The sequence below is a fragment of the Hylobates moloch genome, unplaced genomic scaffold (assembly GCF_009828535.3).
Source record: "Hylobates moloch isolate HMO894 unplaced genomic scaffold, HMol_V3 SCAFFOLD_6, whole genome shotgun sequence".
NCBI lineage: Eukaryota > Metazoa > Chordata > Mammalia > Primates > Hylobatidae > Hylobates > Hylobates moloch.
In genome coordinates this window covers 74816724-74834017 of record NW_026652281.1, presented here as the reverse complement: position 1 = coordinate 74834017, position 17294 = coordinate 74816724, and the positions used below count along the sequence as shown (strand labels likewise).

General features: G+C 39.5%; 1 protein-coding gene across 8 annotated transcripts in view; it reads left to right on the top strand.

Moving 5' to 3' along the window:
• Nucleotides 1-17294, top strand: part of USP31 (ubiquitin specific peptidase 31) — an 85463-nt gene that overhangs the window by 48327 nt on the left and 19842 nt on the right. For 7 of the 8 annotated variants that reach the window (XM_058440823.1, XM_058440820.1, XM_058440822.1 and 4 more), the window contains 5 exons: nucleotides 116-260; nucleotides 11721-11901; nucleotides 14610-14796; nucleotides 15331-15425; nucleotides 16870-16947. In XM_058440823.1, the coding sequence (XP_058296806.1) occupies nucleotides 116-260; nucleotides 11721-11901; nucleotides 14610-14796; nucleotides 15331-15425; nucleotides 16870-16947 (686 nt within the window). The remainder of the gene's footprint in view (nucleotides 1-115; nucleotides 261-11720; nucleotides 11902-14609; nucleotides 14797-15330; nucleotides 15426-16869; nucleotides 16948-17294) is intronic. The other variant, XM_032157110.2, reaches the window with a different exon arrangement.

The following is a 17294-nucleotide window of genomic DNA, read 5'->3' as shown; positions in this document are numbered from 1 at the left end:
AGAGCTCTCTCAGACCACTGCCAGTCCTGATGGTCTGGAGAAGTTCATAGAATTGGGAGATCAATTAGTATCAAATTTCCAGTTACCCAACTGTTTACATTTTTCCTATTTTTAGATTGTATTAACAGAAATGTACTATGATGGGTTCCATCGTTCCTTTTGTGATACAGACGATCTGGAAACAGTCCATGAAAGCGACTGCATTTTTGCCTTTGAGACTCCCGAAATATTTAGGCCTGAAGGAATTCTCAGTCAAAGAGGTAAGTGAGCTCCTGTTTCCATAATACCACCTGGGTTTGCAGGTTTAACTATAGTCTACCCTTTTAGTTGTCTGTTATATAACAATATACATTTTTTTAAAATTGTAAAATACACATAATTTTTTTATGATGGTATAATGGTAAACATCTTATAGTAATATTTTTTGTAGAAGAAGGCAGCTTTTACTGTTTTAGGCAAAGATATATCCATAGTTTAGTTGGGAAAACCTCTTATTGAGATTCAGGACTGACTGTGACCTCCTTTAAGTAGCCTTTTTGGCATCTTATCATGACATTCAGGAAGATATACTATGCCATAGGTTTTTTGTTCTTTTTTTTAAATTTTGCTATCAGCTCTTAAGATTCTAATATTTTTGCTATAGAATGTTTTCTTGGTACCTGCTTTTAAGAAATTTGCATGTAACTCGTCACTGATAGGCAGCAAAATGAAGTAAAGCCCTGGACAGTATTGTTCCTCTTACTGCGGTTTGGGCTGTGATTTGGAACTTAGCTTGTCTCCCCACTGTGCCTGGAGTTACGGGGTTATTCTGATTTTAAGAGTTAACAAGCAACTCAGACTTTGCTCCTGGCCACAGCATTCTTCAGGGTTCCTCCTAGAGCTCCTCTTCTTTTGCTGTACCCTGGTGGTTATTAATGCATCAGTATTACTTGGGAACTGGTTAGAAATGCAAATTCTTGATCCTTACTCCACACCTAGTAAAGGAGAAACTCTGGTAAACAAGCCCTTTAGTGATCGTGATGCAAGCTAAAGTGAGAACTGCCGCTCTTACCAGGATTTTCCACACCTTGATTTTTTTAACTGAATTCCCCCCCAGCCTCCACTTTTCTTTTGATTCCAGTTCCATTCCTTGACTTCCACCTCCCTACTGGAATTTCTACTTAGAAATCCTACAGGCATCTTACCCTTAGCCTTTCTTTCTTAGATTGGTTGCTTCTGCATTTTTTCTAGAAATAATGGCACTGCTATCCTCCTCTTTACTCAAACTGGATCCAAGCTTGATAACTTCTCCTTCAAAATTCTCATAGAGCTGTTGACACACACTGCATTTTCCCCCTTTATTCTACTGCCACTGACGTAGTTCAGGCCAGTCCCAGCTGAGCTTTTCCAGTAAGTTTTTATCTTTACCACTGAGCTTTCTCCTGTCTAGTTATTTCTCCACAGACTTATTCTCATACACAGTTCTGATCATGTTACATGCTATTGATTTACCAGTGGTTCCCCTTTTCTCAGATCAAATCTAAACACCTTGGAAGGAGCATAACCCCCTCCTCCCCCGCCATGATTTGGTCCTTGCCTTTCTTTCCAGTCTCTTTACTCCATTTCCTCTCCTTCTTCGGGTCTTCTCTTTCAGGTTACTCTTTGTTTCTCAGACATGCCATGTGCTTTTCCATGTTCCCTACCATTTGCTGTGCTGAGGATTCACTTCTCCAGCTTCTATTCTCATTAGCTCCTACTTTGTCTCCCCAAGGTACCTTGCAGTCTCCCCATCCTGCCAAGCTCTAAGCAGTCACTATTCTACTTTCTCTCTTTTTTTCTTTTTGAGACAGAGTCTTGCTTTGTCACTCAGGCTGGAGTGCAGTGGCACAATCTTGTCTCACTGCAACCTTAGCCTCCTGAGTAGCTGGGATCACAGGCGCATGTCACCACACCTGGCTAATTTTTATATTTTTAGTAGAGATGGGGTTTCACCATGTTGGCCAGGCTGGTCTCGAACTCCTGACCTCAAGTGATCCACCTGCCTCAGCCTCCCAAAGTGCTGGGATTACAGGCATGAGCCACCACACCCAGCCCACTATTCTACTTTCTGTTTCTACAGATTTCCCTAGTCTAGACTTCCATATAAATGGAATCATAAAATATATGGTATTTTGTGACTGGCTTTACTTAGTGTGATGTTTTCAAGATTCATTCATGTTGTAGCATATATCATACTTAATTCCTTTTTATGGCCAAATAATATTTTATTGTTTGAATAGATCACATTTTGTTTATTCATTGTTAATGAATATTTGGGTTGTTTCCACCTTCTGGCTAATATGAATAATGCTCCTGTGAACATTCCACACAAGTTTTTGTGTGGACTTATGTTTTCGTTTCTCTTCATACCTGGGAATAGAACTGCTGGGTTGTGTGGTAACTCTACGTTTAATCATTTGGAGGAACTTACAGACTGTTTTCCAAAGTGGCTGCACCATGTTACATTTTTATCAGCAGTGTTTGAGGGTTCCAGTTTCTCTACATCCTTGCCAACACTTGATTATTATCTGACTCTTTAATTTTAGCCATTGTAGTGGGTATGAAGTGGTATCTCATTATGGTTTTGATTTGTGTTTGTGACTGACATGATGTTGAGCATCTTTTCTTGTGCTTGTTGGCCATTTATATATCATATTTGGAAAAATGTCTATTCAAATATTTTGCCCATTTTAAAACTGCGTTGTTTGCTTTTTGTTGTTGAGTTTTAGGAATTTTCACATATGCTGAACTCTAGACCCTTATCAGTTATATGATTTGCAAATATTTTCTCCCATTCTGTGGGTGGTCTTTTAACTACCTGCTAATGTCCTTTGAAACACAAAAGTTCTTAGTTTTGTTGAAGTCCAGTTTATCTATTTTTTTTTTTGTTGCTTGTGCTTTTGTTGTCATATCTGACACTTTATCAAATCCAAAGTCATAAAGATTTACCCCATAATTTCTTTTAAGAGTTTTATAGTTTTAGCTCTTATATTACAGTTTTTTGAACTGTTTTGAGTTAATTTTTTATGTGCATGTGCATGTGTCTTTTTAGAGCATGATATATAATCCTTTGGGTATATACCAGTAATGGGATTGCTGGGTCAAATGGTAATTCTAGTTCTAGATCCTTGAGGAATTGTGACACTGTCTTCCACAATGGTTGAACTAATTTACACTCCCACCAACAGTGTGAAAGCATTCCTATTTCTCCACATACTCTCCAGCATCTGTTGTTTCCTGACTTTTTGATGATTGCCATTCTAATTGGCATGAGGTGGTATCTCATTGTGGTTTTGATTTGCATTTCTCTGATGACCAGTGATGATGAGCATTTTTTCATGTGTCTGTTGGCTGCATAAATGTTTTCTTTTGAGAAGTGTCCTTTGCCCACTTATTGATGGGGTTGTTTTTTTCTTGTAAATTTGTTTGAGTTCTTTGTAGATTCTGGATATTAGCCCTTTGTCAAATGGGTAGATTGCAGAAATTTTCTCCCATTCTGTAGGTTGCCTGTTCACTCTGATGGTAGTTTCTTTTGCTGTGCAGAAGCTCTTTAGTTTAATTAGATCCCGTTTATCTATTTTGGCTTTTGTTGCCTTTGCTTTTGGTGTTTTAGTCATGAAGTCCTTGCTTATGCCTATGTCCCTAAAGATATTGCCTAGGTTTTCTTCTAGTGTTTTTATGGTTCTAGGTCTAAGATTTAAGTCTTTAATCCACCTTGAATTAATTTTTGTATGAGGTGTAAGGAAGAGATCCAGTTTCAGCTTTCTACATATGGCTAGCCAGTTTTCCCAGCACCATTTATTAAATAGGGAATCCTTTCCCCATTTCTTGTTTTTGTCAGGTTTGTCAAAGATCAGATGGTTGTAGATGTGTGGTGTTACTTCTGAGGCCTCTGTTCTGTTCCATTGATCTATATCTCTGTTTTGGTACCAGTACCATGCTGTTTTGGTTACTGTAGCCTTGTAGTATAGTTTGAAGTTAGGTAGCGTGATGCCTCCAGCTTTGTTCTTTTTGCTTAGGATTGTCTTGGCAATGCGGGCTCTTTTTTGGTTCCATATGAATTTTAAAGTAGTTTTTTCCAATTCTGTGAAGAAAGTCATTGGTAGCTTGATGGGGATGGCATGGAATCTATAAATTACCCTGGGCAGTATGGCCATTTTCACGATATTGATTCTTCCTATCCATGAGCATGGAATGTTCTTCCATTTGTTTGTGTCCTCTTTTATTTCATTGAGCAGTGGTTTGTAGTTCTCCTTGAAGAGGTCCTTCACATCCCTTGTAAGTTGGATTCCTAAGTATTTTATTCTCTTTGAAGCAATTGTGAATGGGAGTTCACTCATGATTTGGCTCTCTGTTTGTCTGTTATTGGTGTATAGGAATGCTTGTGATTTTTGTACATTGATTTTGTATCCTGAGACTTTGCTGAAGTTGCTTATCAGCTTAAGGAGATTTTGGGCTGAGACGATGGGGTTTTCTAAATATACAATCACGTCATCTGCAAACAGGGACAATTTGACTTCCTCTTTTCCTAATTGAATACCCTTTATTTCTTTCTCTTGACTGATTGCCCTGGCCAGAACTTCCAACACTATATTTAATAGGAGTGGTGAGAGAGGGCATCCTTGTCTTGTGCCAGTTTTCAAAGGGAATGCTTCCATGTTTTGCCCATTCAGTATGATATTGGCTGTGGGTTTGTCATAAATAGCTCTTACTATTTTGATATACGTTCCATCAATACCTAGTTTATTGAGAGTTTTTAGCATGAAAGGCTGTTGAATTTTGTTGAAGGCCTTTTCTGCATCTATTGCGATAATCATATGGTTTTTGTCATTGGTTCTGTTTATGTGATGGATTACGTTTATTGATTTGCATATGTTGAACCAGCCTTGCATCCCAGGGATGAAGCCCACTTGATCATGGTGGATAAGGTTTTTGATGTGCTGCTGGATTCGGTTTGCCAGTATTTTATTGAGGATTTTTGCATCGATGTTCATCAGAGATATTGGTCTAAAATTCTTTTATTTGCTGTGTCTCTGCCAGGCTTTGGTATCAGGATGATGCTGGTCTCATAAAATGAGTTAGGGAGGATTCTCTCTTTTTCTATTGATTGGAATAGTTTCAGAAGGAATGGTACCAGCTCCTAGAATTTGGCTGTGAATCCGTCTGGTCCTGGACTCTTTTTGGTTGGTAGGCTATTAATTATTGCCTCAATTTCAGAGCCTGTTATTAGTCTATTCAGAGATTCAACTGCCTGGTTTAGTCTTGGGAGGGTGTATGTGTCCAGGAGTTTATCCATTTCTTCTAGATTTTCTAGTGTATTTGTGTAGAGGTGTTTATAGTATTCTCTGATGGTAGTTTGTATTTCTGTGGGATCAGTGGTGATATCCCCTTTATCATTTTTATTGCGTCTATTTGATTCTTCTCTCTTTTTTTCTTTATTAGTCTAGCTAGCGGTCTATCAATTTTGTTGATCTTTTCAAAAAACCAGCTCCTAGATTCATTTATTTTTTTGAAGGGTTTTTTATATCTCTATCTCCTTCAGTTCTGCTCTGATCTTAGTTATTTCTTGCCTTCTGCTAGCTTTTGAATGTGTTTGCTCTTGCTTCTCTAGTTCTTTTAATTGTGATGTTAGGGTGTTGATTTTAAATCTTTCCTGCTTTCTCTTGTGGGCATTTAGTGCTATAAATTTCCCTCTACACACTGCTTTAAATGTGTCCCAGAGATTCTGGTACATTGTGTCTTTGTTCTCATTGATTTCAAAGAACATCTTTATGTCTGCCTTCATTTTGTTATTTACCCAGTAGTCATTCAGGAGCAGGTTCTTCAGTTTCCATGTAGTTGTACAGTTTTGAGTGAGTTTCTTAATCCTGAGTTCTAATTTGATTGCACGGTGGTCTGAGAGACAGTTTGTTGTGGTTTCTGTTCTTTTACAGTTGCTGAGGAGTGCTTTACTTCCAATTATGTGGTCAGTTTTAGAATAAGTGCGATATGGTGCTGAGAAGAATGTATATTCTGTTGATTTGGGGTGGAGAGTTATGTAGATGTCTATTAGGTCTGCTTGGTGCAGAGGTGAGTTCAAGTCCTGGATATCCTTGTTAACCTTCTGTCTTGTTGATCTAATATTGACAGTGGGATGTTAAAGTCTCCCATTATTGTGTGGGAGTCTAAGTCTCTTTGTAGGTCTCTAAGGACTTGCCTTATGAATCTGGGTGCTCTTGTATTGGGTGCATGTATATTTAGGATAGTTAGCTCCTCTTGTTGAATTGATCCCTATACCATTATGTAATGGCCTTCTTTTTCTCTTTTGATCTTTGTTGGTTTAAAGTCTGTTTTATGAGAGACTAGGATTGCAACCCCTGCTTTTTTTGCTTTCCATTTGCTTGGTAGATCTTCTTCTATCCTTTATTTTGAGCCTATGTGTGTCTCTGCACATGAGATGGGTCTCCTGAATACAGCACACTGATGGGTCTTGACTCTATCCAATTTGCCAGTCTGTCTTTTAATTGGGGCATTTAGCCCATTTACATTTAAGGTTAATATTGTTGTGTGTGAATTTGATCCCGTTATTATGATGTTAGTTGGTTATTCTCCCCGTTAATTGATGCAGTTTCTTCCTAGCATTGATGGTCTTTACAATTTGGCATGTTTTTGCAGTGGCTGGTACCAGTTGTTCCTTTCCATGTTTAGTGCTTCCTTCAGGAGCTCTTGTAAGGCAGGCCTGGTGGTGACAAAATCTCTCAGCATTTGCTTGTCTGTAAAGGATTTTATTTCTCTTTCACTTATGAAGCTTAGTTTGGCTGGATATAAATTTTGGGTTGAAAATTCTTTTCTTTAAGAATGTTGAATATTGGCCCCACTCTCTTCTGGCTTGTAGGGTTTCTGCTGAGAGATCTGCTGTTAGTCTGATGGGCTTCCCTTTGTGGGTAACCTGACCTTTCACTCTGGCTGCCCTTAACTTTTTTCCTTCATTTCAACCTTGGTGATTCTGACAATTATGTGTCTTGGGGTTGCTCTTCTCGAGGAGTATCTTTGTGGTGTTCTCTGTATTTCCTGAATTTGAATGTTGGCCTGCCTTGCTAGGTTAGGGAAGTTCTCCTGGATAATATCCTGAAGAGTGTTTTCCAACTTGGTTCCATTCTTCCCATTGCTTTCAGGTACAGCAGTCAAACATAGATTTGGTCTTTTCACATAGCCCCATATTTCTTGGAAGCTTTGTTCATTTCTTTTTACTCTTTTTTCTCTAACCTTGTGTTCTCGCTTTATTTCATTAATTTGATCTTCAGTCACTGATACCCTTTCTTCCACTTGATCGAATTGGCTATTGAAGCTTGTGCATGCATCACAAAGTTCTCATGCCATGGTTTTCAGCTCCATCAGGTCATTTAAGCTCTTCTCTTCACTGTTTATTCTAGTTAGCCATTCGTCTAACCTTTTTTTCAAGGTTTTTAGCTTCCTTGCGATGGGTTTGAACATGCTTCTTTAGCTCAGAGAACCAACCTTCTGAAGCCTACTTCTGTCAACTCATCAAAGTCATTCTCCATCCAGCTTTCTTCCATTGCTGGTGAGGAGCTGCAATCCTTTGGAGGAGAGGAGGTGCTCTGGTTTTTAGAATTTTCAGCCTTTCTGCTCTGGTTTCTCCCCGTCTTTGTAGTTTTATTTACTGTTGATCTTTGATGTTGATGACCTACAGATTTTGGTGTAGATGTCCTTTTTGTTGATGTTGGTGCTATTCCTTTCTGTTTGTTAGTTTTCCTTCTAACGATCAGGTCCCTCAGCTGCAGGTCTGTTGAAGTTTGCTGGAGTTCCACTCCAGACCCTGTTTGCCTGGGTATCACCAGTGGAGGCTGCAGAACAGCAAATATTGCTGCCTGATCCTTCCTCTGGAAGCTTCGTCCCAGACGGGCACCCGCCTGTATGAGGTGTCTGTTGGCTCCTTCTGGGAGGTGTCTCCCAGTTAGGCTACATGGGAGTCAGGGACCCACTTGAGGAGGCAGTCTGTCCATTTTCAGAGCTCAGATGCCGTGCTGGGAGAACCACTGCTCTCTTCAGAGCTGTCAGAAGCTGTCTGCTGCCTTTTGTTCAGCTATGCCCTGCCCACAGAGGTGGAGTCTGTAGAAGCAGCAGGCCTTGCTGAGCTGTGGGGGGGGCTCTGCCCAGTTCGCGTTTCCTGGCCGCTTTGTTAACTACTGAAGCCTCAGCAATGGTGGATGCCCCTCCCCCAGCCAGGCTGCCGCCTCACAGTTCCTTCTCAGACTGCTGCGCTAGCAGTAAGCAAGGCTCCGTGGGCGTGGGACCCACCGAGCCAGGCACGGGAGAGAATCTCTTTGTCTGCTGGTTGCTGAGACCTTGGGAAAAGCGCAGTATTTGGGCAGAAGTGTCCCATTTTTCCAGGTAGAGTCTGTCACAGCTTCCCTTGGCTAGGAAAGGGAAATCCCCTGACCTCTTGAGCTTCCCTGGTGAGGCAACACCCCACCCTGCTTCAGCTCACCCTCCGTGGGCGGCACCCACTGTCCAACCTCCCAATGAGATGAACCAGGTACCTCAGTTGGAAATGCAGAAATCACCCATCTTCTGCGTCGATCATGCTGGGAACTGCAGACCAGAGCTGTTCCTGTTCGGCCATCTTGGAACGGATCCACTTCATTCCTTTTTAATGGCTGAACGTTATTCCATGCATACATGTGCATGTACCACATTTTGTTTATCCATTAATCTATTGATGGGCATTTTTTTTTCCTACCTTTTGTCTATTATGAATAGTCCTACTATGAGCATTTGTGTACGAGTATTTGTTTGAATATCTGTTTTCAGTTCTTTTGGGTATATACCTAGGAGTGGAATTGATGGATCATATCATAATTCTATGGTTATCTTCTTGGGGAATTGCCAGTTTTCCACAGGAGCTGGATCATTTTACATTTCCACCAGCAATAGATGAGAGTTCTAATTTCTCCACATCTTTGCCAACGTTTATTTTTCATCTTTTTGATTTTAGCCATCCTGGTGAATGTGAAGTGTTACTTCATTGAGGTTTTGACTTGCATTTCTCTAATAGTAAATGATGATGAACATCTTGTCATGTGCTTGTTTGGCCATTTATATATTCTCTTTGGAGAAATGTCTATTCAAGTCTTTTTCCCATTTTAAATTGCATTATCTTTTTGTTGAGTTGTTTTTGTTGAGTTGTAAGAATTCTTTGTAAGGATGTATAATACCAGACCCTTATGGGATATATGACTTGCAAGTATTTTATTCCATTCTCTGGGTTTTTTCTCTTTCTTGATAGTGTTCTTTGATACACAAAAGTTCTTCATTTTGATGAAGTCTGTTTTTTCTTTTGTTGCTCATAATTTTGTTGTCATATCTAAGAATCCGTCACCACATTCAAGGTCATAAAGATTTACTCTTGTGTTTTCTTCTGAGTTTTGTAGTTTTAGCTCTTATATTTAGGTTGTTGATACATTTTAAGTTAATTTTTATAAATTGTATGAGGTGGGGACCAAACTCCATTCTGGGGCAAGTAAATATAATACTTGTCCCAGCACCATTCGATGAAGAGATTGTACTGTTCTCATTGAATGGTCTTGGTGCTCTTGTTGAAAGTCCTTATTTTAATTCCTCTTTTACTTCACCTTCTACTTCCAGAGGCCTCTGGCGCCTCCAGTTTCTGATTCTTTTGGTGATCCTGTATATTGGGTTGGCCAGCTTTCTCCAATGCCAGCTTACAATTCAGTTTTCTCTGGTCTACTCATATTTACAATATTTTCTAGATAGTCTATTATTTCACTTATTCTTCTTTGACCCAGGTGCTTGTTTGTCTTTCTTTTCCAGTTGTTACATTTGCCTGTATGTGTTTTTGTTTGGATTGTTTCTAATTTTATTGCATTACAGTAAAAAATACCTAAGTTATCTTGTCCAGAGAGCCTTTCCTCACTCCCTTTACCTGCAGGCTGGCTGGCGAACTCCTGCTCTTCTGGGCGGGTAACTTCTGTTAATCTCTCACACCAGCATGTTATGTGGAAATGATTTGTTTTCTTCTCTGTCCTTCCCACCACACTGTGAAGTTCTCTGGAGCTGGGGCCACATTTTGCGTTATCTTGCTGTACCCAGCAGTGCAGTATAGTTCTTAATATGCAGCAAGAGCCCAGGTAATGTTTGTTCAACTGAAAGTTTCTCAAAATCCTGTTCCCACCCCAGTTGCTTAGGGTTAACACTGAGCTTCTATTTATAAGTGAATTTGGTGAATCCAAAGGTTATTGTATTCTAGCCAGAGACTGCCTTATTGAGTGCGTGTTAGCCTCTATCTTAAGGCCTTAACAGATGTTTTGTTCAATACATAATGAGGCTACTGCTTTCCCCACGTTACCTGTGAGGAAGCTGAGACTTGGAGATGAAGTAACCACTCCCAGCTCACACAGCTGGCAGTAAATGGGTCCACAGTTTGAACACAGAGCTTGATTTCTGTGCAGTTGACAATGTGGCATCCCCTTATCTCATCAGGAGTCCTCATCAATTCTAGGAGAACAGGTCTTCCCACCCTTACCTCTGCCAAGAACCTCGGGAACAAGTTTATTTTCTCAACTTCAGATATCTATTATTTTTATTTTCTCATACCAGAGTTTAAAATGGTTAGGAAGTAAGATCTACTCCTGTTCCTTTTGTGATTTCTTTATGGTGTTTAAGCTTAAAAAGTTTTCTTCCCTCTAGTGGCATGACAAAGATTCAGCTTTTTTCTTATTTCTGGTTTGTATGTGTTGTTTTTTAAAACTCTATCTGGAATTTATACTGGCATTAACTATGTGCTTGTCATTTTAAATTGTTATAATGTTGAGGTATCTTAATAGGTTCAGTGAGTCTTAGATTGCTGAGTATTGAGGTTATTGCCAGCATTCTGCTATAAATACTTTTGTGTAGGCCATTTGTATTTTATTCTCTTTCTGGTGGTGGTGTTATTTATGGTGGTATTAGGAGGGGTTTCTTCTATTCTCCAGCTGGGGTGTCATTTCCCTAGGCTGTACTTCCAAAGGATTAAAGGAATGAACAGGTAGTCAGGCATTTATTGGGGTTGTGCTGGGTGCTGAGTTGCTGGGTACTTTGATTGACAGGGAGCTCTGCTTTGGGGCATTTGGGAGGATCAGTACTGTGTCTGTCAAATATATATTTTTGTTAACTTTAATGTGGATTGATCCAGTCTAGTAGACGGTATTCCAAGTTGGAAGATTCTCCTGATGGCTCTGAGTCTAGTAGGTGTAGTATGTAATTTACCTTTTATTTCTTATAAGTCTGGCTCTTTAATCAGGGAGAAGAAACTGCTATTGAATATTGAAGAACATTCCACATATTCTCGTCTTTATTTTTTAAAAATTTGTTTGATTACTGGTTGCATGACCTCACTAAATTTTCTTGGTGAATCATCTCAGCACACATGCACTTCTAAAACTGTATCTAACATTCACTGAAGAGCAGTTTTAATTTTCAGTTTTTAAGATAGGTAAGGCTAGTTTGAAGGAAATAATAATGGATGCTAAAGAAATTCTCTAACGGCTAGATGAGTAATCCAAGTAGGATGTTTCTTTTTTTGATTGCAGTTTAATTTACATAATGACATTAAAAAAATTTTCTCTGTTGGGTAAATTTCTTCATAATGAGTGAATAAAAATAATTTTGAAGAGATAAAATGAGTTGTTTTTATTCTATTTCAGGAATTCATTTAAACAACAACCTAAACCACTTGAAATTTGGCTTAGATTATCATAGACTGTCTTCTCCTACACAAACAGCAGCAAAGCAAGGGAAAATGGATTCGCCCACCTCAAGAGCAGGCAGCGACAAGATTGTCCTGTTGGTGTGTAACCGAGCCTGCACTGGGCAACAAGGGAAAAGGTGAGAACCAGATTATTTTCCAGTAAGTACCTAGACTGTAGAAGTTCAGTATTTTCAAACATTTTAAAAAGCATGGGCAAAAAGTTCTTACTTTTAGTAGTTAATTTTTGATTCTGATACTTAGAAAGAATACATGTACAAGTTGACCTGATTTGAGGGGTTGGTCGGGGGAGAGTAAAATTAGGAATCTGGGTTTTCTGTTGTTGTTGTTGTTGTTGTTGTTGTTTTGATACGGAGTCTCGCTCTGTTGCCCAGGCTGGAATGTAGTTGCGCGATCTTAGTTCACTGCAACCTCCGCCTCCCAGGTTCAAGCGATTCTGTTGCCTCAGCCTTCTGAGTAGCTGGGATTATAGGCGCCAGCCACCACACCCAGCGGATTTTTTGTATTTTTGGTAGAAATGAGGTTTCTACTAAACCTCATTTGGTTAGGCTGGTCTCAAACTCCTGACCTCAGACGATCCGCCCACCTTGGCCTCCCAAAGTGCTGGGATTATAGGCGTGAGCCACTGCATCTGGCCAGAAATCTAGTTTTTAAAGTCCGATTTCATACGTGTATTTTCAGTTCAGGCTTCTCTTGGGGCTCTAGACCCATTTCCAGCTGCTTTCCTGACAGCTTTTTTATTTTTATTTTTTTAATTCTTAACATGTCTACTTGGATGGTGCATGTCGCTCAGTCTTCTGTCCCAAATTGAACTTATGTGTTATGTCCCAAGTTGAATTGAAATATGTCCAAATTTTCTTTCCTTTTAAAACTAGCTCTCCAGTATTTCCCATCTTGGCAAATGGCACCACACATTCATTCAGGTTTGTAAGTCAGAAATTTGGGAGTCAGAAATCTCTCTCAAATTTGTCTAATGCCCTCTGTAAGAGTGTATGGGTGTTTTAGACTATCTTTTAAAGTAACTATGTCACAGTAGGAACGTAACCTGGGTTTTAACAAGAGACAGATATGTTTCAAGGAGAAAGGACTCAGTGTTTCTTAACATTTGTTAGAATAGCCATTATGTTAGCCTTTGAAAATTTTGCTTTGAAGTAAGTTCCCTGCATAGTAAATAACATAAATGTAAAATGTGTTGATATGCATATTTATGCTATTGATTGACAGGTATTTACTGTTTACAGTGTGTTGGGCACGGTTCTAAACACTGGGGATTCAGCAGGGAACAAGACAGACAGGGTCTGTGTCCTCATGGAGCTTCCATCCTAGCTAGGACAGACCGACTATGAACAAGCAGACGTCTTTAACTTCAGACAGTCCGTACCATGTCGAAGGCACTAAAACAGACTAGAATGATAGAGTGTGATGGTGGGAGGCTGGCAAGACTACATTAGGCAGGGAGGTCAGGGAAAGCGTCCCTGAAGAGGCCGCAGCCAAGCTGAGCCCCAGTGTGCTGTGTGAACATGAGGGGAAAGGATCCCATGCAGAGAGAACACCTGGTACATGCACACAAGACTAGGAGGAGCTTGGTGTGTGTCAGGCACAGAAGGAATGAAGTAAAGAAGCTTTGGAATTCCCTTCATGATGTTAGTCTCTCAAAGAGTGAAGTCATTATTTTAAAAAAATATGATTGGGTGATTTACATGTGCTTGTAACTCATTTCACATCACAGTAGTTTTTAGGAAGATCAGTTCACTGTTAACACCACTACGAGCAAACAGTTTGATAGTTGTTGGAAACTGGTTTCTTGGTGATCTTAGCACCTCTACTTCCCTCTGGGCCTGAGTCAGAGTTAATCTGTTAGATCATTTGTTCATTCATTCATTCATCTTCTATTTTCTAGACACTGTCTGTTTGCGCTACTAAGATAAATAAATCACAGTGCTTGCTATCAAATAACTCACAGCCTATTGGTGGAGGCAGAAAAATAAGCAGGCATTGTTTATAGCACAGTATACACAGGGAACAAGTCAACAGGGTGCCTCCTGGAAAAGAATACCTCCACTGGGTCTTCACATGAGTGAGTAGGAGACAGCCTAGACTCAGAAGGGTGGGGAGGGTATTCCAAGCAGAGGGAGTTCCCTGACAAAAAGACATGGATGTGTGAGAGTAGGACACATTCAGGGAATTCAGGTTTGAATGACTGGGCATAGATGAGAGTTGAGGCTAGGATAGTGGTCCTTAACATTGGCTGCATATTAGAACCACGCAGGGAGGCCCTAAAAACATCTCAGTGCTCAGATCACATTCCAGACTGATTTCATCAGAATCTCTGGGTGCTGGACTTGGACATCATTATTTTCTAAAGCTCCTCTGGCGATTTTGGTCTTCGGTCTGTGCAGCTGAGGCCAAGAACCACAGTACTGCTTGGACTCTGTGGGACATAGCTCTGGAGCTGACTTTCACTGTCACTTGCTTGCCAGTGCCTCCCTTGTTGTCAGAGACTTGAGAATGTGGCTGCCTGTCTGTGAGACCTTCCAGCCCTATCTAGTCCTCTGTCACCCAACCCCTTATGAGTTCGACCTGTGCTGTTTGTCAGGCTCATGTCCACTCCCACCCTCTGTGCTCTCCATCTTCACTGATCATGCCCGGTTGCCACCTGCTGTCCTAGTACCATACTCCCCTAGAAGCCATTTTGGTGTATTGGCTATTAAATTTCATTTAGAAATCCAAGCTGTTCATCTCCTTATGAAGAGTTACTATTAAATTTCCTGTTCGTTTTATTTTGAGAACTGTCCTAAAGCCAATTATATTGTGATTCTGTTTTAAGAGATCAAGAACAAAAGATAACAGTGTTAAAGGAATTACCGTACTTTAAGGTGATTACATTGTTGATGTGTGTTAGATTTGGACTGCCTTTTGTGCTACACTTAGAGAAGACAATAGCTTGGGACCTTCTGCAGAAGGAAATCTTGGAGAAGATGAAGTATTTCTTGAGGCCCACGGTTTGCATTCAGGTTTGTAAGCATTTCGATATTCCAGCATAGAATGGGGTACTCAGTGAAGAAACAATCATTACAATGAAATTTGAGTTTCTTGTGTTTGGATTTCCAGGACTGAGAATTTATCCCTCATTTTGTGAAAGAGCTAGCCACTGCAAGGTTTTCCTTGAACTGCTGCATATTCCTTTATAATATTTATCTAATAACGTTTAGTACATGATCAGCTTGGAAAAGATTTAGTAGAATGTCTATCTGTATATTTTAAAAATTATTACTATGTTAAGGTATCCATGGAAGACCATTAAGCTGATGTTTAGTAAAGGCAATGTGTTACTTGTCTTGCGTAACATATTTGATATGTAAATCGCATTTGGGTAAATAATATTTAAAGTGTATTAGAGTGGCTCAACAACCTTATAGAATCTTATGGAGAAGCATTTTGCAGAATAAACAGTTTACTGTAACTCTAATCTGTTTTGGAAACGCCACTGTGAAACAGATGCCCTTGAAGAAAAATTTGGCTTAATTCTCATCTAACATCTGATGCAGGTGTGTCCATTCAGCTTGCGTGTCGTCAGTGTTGTTGGAATAACATACTTGCTGCCCCAGGAGGAGCAGCCCTTGTGCCACCCAACGGTAGAAAGGTAAAAAAAATTTTTTTTTTAAATGACCTTTTACAATCTCACATATGTTCATGTGTGATTTCAAGTGATGTCTGATATAATTTCCACATAAATGTGCAGGGTTCTTTAGGCTCATTTCGAAATTAAGTACTTATTTTACTTTTGATTCGTGCTTGGGTATATGTTTGATGATCTCTGTTGAAATAAGAAAAGCCCTGGAGGACTTGCGTTAGGAAAGCAAATTAACGTATGTCCTACGACTGCAGATAAGTTACACTTTCATAGTCACCAGGAATGAAGTTTTGTAAAGTAACATTCTAATCAGTCCACATTCTTCCTTAAAACCATTATATGGCAACTTGTGGCCTAAAAGATAAAGCCCGTGTTCCACAATGTAAGAAGTTCTTCACAGTTTGAATTCTGCTTACTTCACTTTTGTCAGGCCTTGCTCTTCCTCTCCCCACTATCCCAAACTTTCAGCAGCATTAAAGTACAGATGATTGTTTGAACAGGCAATACTATTTTATACGCATGCTTTGCATGTGTGGTTTCCTCTGTCCGTAATTCCTTTCCTTTAAGCCCTTTTTTATACTCTTCCTCCTCCCACCCCCTGGCAACCTGCCCCATAGAATTAGTCACTCTACTCTGCTACCTCTGTGCTGTCTAAATCTGTTATATTTATAATACTCTATTGTATTAATAAAATAATATACATATGTACACACCATGTGTCTATGAATATATAATATACATATGAAAACTCACATTTTTTATAATAAAAATTATTATAATGATTTTTTCAACAAATATTGTAGTGCCTGTAATTCAGGATTCTAAAAAAGCATACAACATGGTCCTGCTTGAAAGCTCACTGTTTGAGTTTAGAGATGAGAGTTAGTAGACAACAATCCAAAATATTGCACAACATAAACGAGATGAGATGGGTAATATTAACTGAGTTCTGGGTTTCTCAGGAGATGGCAAGAAGCCAGTGAACTTGGGAGGGGGGTATCTTTGGAGGAAGGAGGAAGAAGGGTGCAGTCTAGAGCAGGCGTGGCATGTTGGTGGAGAGGTAGAAAGGTGCACGGGGTGACTTTGTTCCCAGGGGACTACCGTCCAGTGTCTGTTTGGGTGGGTGAAAAATTGGGCAGGAAGTTGGGAAGGTCGTAATGACTATCTGAGAGTGATCATCAACCTTATAACATGGCACTAAATTTCTTCCAACCTCTTTATTATTAATACTGTATTGGGCTTTTTAATTTAAGGGTTTTTCAGTTTAGTTGTACTGTAGTTATTAAATCAGTGGTTATAGTGGTCTTGCTGAAAACTTTTTTCTGATGGGGAACTATGATGAAGATTTTCATTAATCACATTATGATTTCGGGTAGGACATAATCACATTAAGTAAAATCATTTGTTTAGAAAATAATATGTGCCTTCCCTCTCCACTTCCCTGGTTCTATAGGGCATTAAAATCTTGTGGACCAGGTGGCACCGCTCATGTGAAATTAGTAGTCGAGTGGGACAAGGAGACAAGAGATTTGTGAGTATTTTTAAAGTTAGTATTTATAGAAACATTGTTTTAATTATCATTTTTATAGCACACCTTTGATATGTTAAATGAGCGGAAACACAAATCTCTCTTCTCTTTAGCTAAGTATCCAGGTGTGTTGTTAACCCTTTATTTAAGCAGTTTATTATTCCTTTCCTGTACATTCTCTCTTCCCAATCCCAGAACCTTAGAACATTTGTTCACTGCTGAAAGAGAAGCTGTGTACTCATTAACTACTATATAGGTTCAATTTACTTTGATTTTTATTACGGGCCCATTAATTCTAGAAAGTGATGTCAGATGTGTGTTCTTATATGTAAAGGACAGGAATATGTGGT